Source organism: Morone saxatilis, unplaced genomic scaffold (assembly GCF_004916995.1).
Source record: "Morone saxatilis isolate NCDOM2014 unplaced genomic scaffold, NCSU_SB_2.0 Contig14, whole genome shotgun sequence".
Classification (NCBI taxonomy): domain Eukaryota; kingdom Metazoa; phylum Chordata; class Actinopteri; family Moronidae; genus Morone; species Morone saxatilis.
Window position 1 is genome coordinate 184,891 of NW_023339696.1, and position 4,155 is coordinate 189,045.

Sequence of the window (4,155 nt, forward strand, 5' to 3'; positions counted from 1 at the left end):
ACGACGATGATGACGATGATGACGATGATGATGATGATGATGATGATGATGATGACGACGATGACGACGATGATGATCATGAAGGTCAGTCCCTTTAAATTTGCAGTAGTATATATGTTTTTATATGCCTTTGTCTCTTTCTGTGTTAGCATAGCATCTGCATCTGAAGCACATATCAAACTGGGTACTGTCAAAGCATCAGTTATCACTGACTTTTGAATTTTAATGACAATAGGCTGTTTGTTCCAGTGATTGGCCTTACAAATTGCCAAAACACAGCCCAGAAACAAACTAAACCACACCTCTGATGCAACAATGTGGAACCTGTGTTATGTTACAAGCTGTGACTGAGGACTGATGCTTTGCCATGCAGTTGGCAATGCGTTTCAGTGCACGTTACATTACAGGACAGTGTGCGGAAGGGGAGGAGCTAAGCCAAACTTTAGCCACTCCCCTCTCGTTAACATTCTTACAACCTCATCATCTCTTTGTCAGTTCTTATTTGAATGTCTCAGAGCTCATAGGTAATCAAAGTCCCTCCTCCACCCCTTTCCAGCTGTCCATTTCTCTTGCTGTCTCTGACACTGTGTTCTTTTCCCTGCTTAACTAGAGTTATGAGCACTCTGGGGAAATTGAACTGGCCCATCTGAAGTCCAACTGTCCGAAGTCCTTCGTACAGTACACTAGATATGAACTTGGGGACTGCAGAAGCATTGATTTGAGAGAGAGAAAGAACAAAAAACCAATTTCACACAAACCAAGCCTGACTTGGGAATCAGTCATTGGGGTCACTAGTCTGAGATCGTTTGATTTGTGTTTCGTTTGAAAGAATGGTTCCTCCACTAGGATCTTCCTTTCTCATTTGTTTTGGATCAGATTGACCTGCATTTGTGTCTTTATGTGAACCTACAGAGAAAGAAAGAGAGACAGTGATATTGGGGGTGGGTTAGTGGTGCTGCAGAAAAAGACAGAGGGAGAATAAAGCGCGAGGGGAGGTGCAGGAGGGCAACTACCCAAATACATTCATTTAAACAGATGTAAAGTTTCTCTCTTTCTCCATATCTCTCAATCTCTTTCTTTCTCTGTGGAGCATTTATGCTGCTGTCTGTTAAAGAGGCATGTAATGCACAGAATTTGTTTTTCAAGCCTGGTGTGTGCATTTGTAAAATTGCTACAGATAAGATAATAGAATTCTTTCAATGTTTCTATGAACAGTGTTATAATCATACCTCTTTTTATTTTCTAAAACGCTGATGTTCTGAACCATTAGATACAATAATAACGTTTAATGCACATGTCAGTAGCTTACATTAATGATCAACATTTGTTTTGGGTATTATGTAATTTTCCCCTTACTATTTAATGCTTAGATGGCATTGATATCTTTTCATTTAATACAAATATTTTGAATCATTTGTGAAACTGAACAAATGTATAACTCCTCATTTGTCATGAAATGTTACAACAGTGGATTTGCTGATTTTCAGACCTTCAGGGAAAGAGTGTTTGGGAAAAGAGAGAAACGTCTCTTTCTAAAGAGGAAGTCAAAGAGCCAAAGCTCTGTCAAATGTTAAATTGTCAAGAGATGAAATGGTTGACTGCTTTTTTCTCTTATTTGGAAAAAATGGGATTTTGTGATGACTGTGAACATTTTTGTGTGGAAAATATGTCCATATGTCTTTAACCCTACTTTCATTCATTAAATAAATCAAATGATCATAAACTGCCTATATGCAAATCTGTTACCAAAGGCAGAGGACTTGTATTAGAGCTGTAAAAATACACAAAGAACATCATGACGTTTATCAGAGACCTGTAAAAATGAATTTACCTGTATGATGACCAGAATGCAGAGCTACAGACATTGAAACTTGTGAGTATCTGTTCTGACCACAGCATGTTCTATATGAACTGTGTTTTCATGAGTGCCTGGGATATTACAGTAGTTTGGGAACATGCGACTGCCACAGTCCTAATTAAAATGTATGATAGATTTAAACATCTGGGTGAAACATTTTCTTTGCTGTTTTTAAAAGAGAAAAACCTTTTCCCAACACAATGAAACCATCACCATGATTTGCAACATATTTTTATTGTATGTGATATGGATTTATACTGTGGTTCCCAACCTGGGAAGCCAAAGCTTCATGCAAAGTTCTTGATTTTAAGGTGTAGGAAAAATATATATGGAAAAAATATATACAGTAGGCCTATATCTCAGCATTTCATTCATTACTGTGAAGAGAACTAAATGAAATTGTAATCTTTAAAGTTTAATTTATTAAGTCCTGAACACAAGCTATATTCACAGAGCCTTCACTCTCTGATAAACAACGTCATCCTGCATTAGAAAAGTACGCAGTTGAACAGACAAAGAGCAAATAGAACAATCCGATACAAAAGAATTCAGTAGGATAAGATACGATACTATATGATACTATACAATACGACACAATACAAGACAATATGATGATACAATTTGTTGCAATACCACATGACAAGACCAATATACTGTTTGTTCCCTCCGCTCCCCCATTCAAGCCGCTCAATATCACTTTGTGCTCAACTCAGATTTCAACCTGCTCCTCTAAAATTGAGGAGGCCCAGCCTCGTACCCTACGCTGTACCTACTGCAGGAATTTGATATATAAGCATAAATCAGGCTTAGGAGAAAAAGGCTATTCTTAATATGTAAAATTATTGTCATAATTCTGAGGAAAACTAGTAAAAAAATTATGACTTCTTTTCTTGATTTTATGTTTAATTCAGAATTAAGACTTTATTCTGAGAAGTTTTAGTTTTTACTTGTAACTATGTAATTCAGACTTTTCTCAGAAGTAATCTAACAACTCTTTTTTAACATATGTAGTCATTTTCTTTAGGATATTGCAGGTAAACATTTACATTTAAATGTGTGTGTGTATACATACTGTATATATGTATGTATATATATACTGTATAAATCAAAAAAAGTTAACTGAAGTCAGATGTATTCGGTCACTCCCCAGGATCCCAGCCCCAAAAAAGAGACACATCTATACATATATATATTTTATATTCTGCCTTTATATGGACATTATTTGTCTTTCAAATAGTTACTGAAAATGTACTAAATGTGAACTATAATAAACTATTACTTTATGTCTACATTATCAGTGGCGTACCATGTATTTTGATGTTGCATTATTAAGAGTAAAAGTCATGTATTTATCATCAATATTATGTGCAGATGATGATGATGATGATGATGATGATGAAGATGACGACGATGATGATGACGACGATGGTGCTTATCACACAGGCTCTGTGTGCTCCTATTGTGAATTCTGTGAGGTATGTCCGGCATTAAATTGGAGAAATTTAATGTAGTCATCGAAGCTCTGTCAGAAAAGAACACATTTCTTTCTAACTGAATGTGACTTCTTCCAGCACTGTGACAGCTGTGACAAATGTCCATGTGAAGAGGGAGACAAGTCTGAACACTGCGATGACTGCAAGGTGAGAAAATACATATTACTGATTGTGAAATTTGACCAACTCTCCTCTTACTCCAAAGGAAATGGAAATCTTTAAAGCATCAAAGCTTTATCCTTTCACACTTTTATATATTGAAAGCGATGTGCTCGTCACACACTACATAAACATCAGTGACGGCTGGTGGTGATTTTTGGGCCGGGTGGGCTAACAAATGCTTTACACTTATCAATACGTCACACAGCAGCAACAGTAGCCACAGTAGCCACAGTAGCATCACATCAAGTTACAGCAACAACATTGTATACTTTGTTATAGCAAGTGCTCTACGGCAACACGAGACATACCAAAAGAATGAGCTGATGCCAAAAAAATCTCGTTTCAGAGCTTGGGCATACCTTATTTAAAAAGCAGCTCACATCGACGGCCTTTCTGTGATGCAAAACAGGTTAATCACCATGTCATTAAAGTCTGCTGATTTTTGGATGAAGTCCCGCTCAATGGACAGCATAGCCAGTGCGTTTAGCCTGTCCTGTCCCATTGTACTTCTAAGAAAGGATTTGATCCTCTTCAGTGTACTGAAACACCTCTCTGACTCTGCAGATGTCATGGGGGTTGTGATGGCTATTTGTGTTACTTTCAGTGTTTCAGAAAAAGTGCTCTGAAGATTGTTCTCAGTCA

The 4,155-nt window shown here is 37.1% G+C and overlaps 1 protein-coding gene across 2 annotated transcripts in view; it reads left to right on the plus strand.

The window, feature by feature from the left end:
• LOC118322824 (pheromone-processing carboxypeptidase KEX1) overlaps positions 1-3,589 on the plus strand; it is a 4,408-nt gene extending 819 nt beyond the window's left edge. Inside the window, exons 1-4 of one of the 2 annotated variants that reach the window (XR_004796468.1) lie at positions 17-84; positions 611-1,873; positions 3,230-3,333; positions 3,430-3,589. Coding sequence is in view for 1 of the 2 variants with exons in the window: in XM_035654654.1 (XP_035510547.1) it covers positions 1-84; positions 3,230-3,333; positions 3,430-3,573 (332 nt within the window). In the remaining variant the exon portion in view is untranslated. Of the gene's footprint in view, positions 85-610; positions 1,874-3,229; positions 3,334-3,429 lie in introns of both variants that reach the window. The other variant, XM_035654654.1, reaches the window with a different exon arrangement.
• The last annotated feature ends 566 nt before the right edge of the window (positions 3,590-4,155 follow it).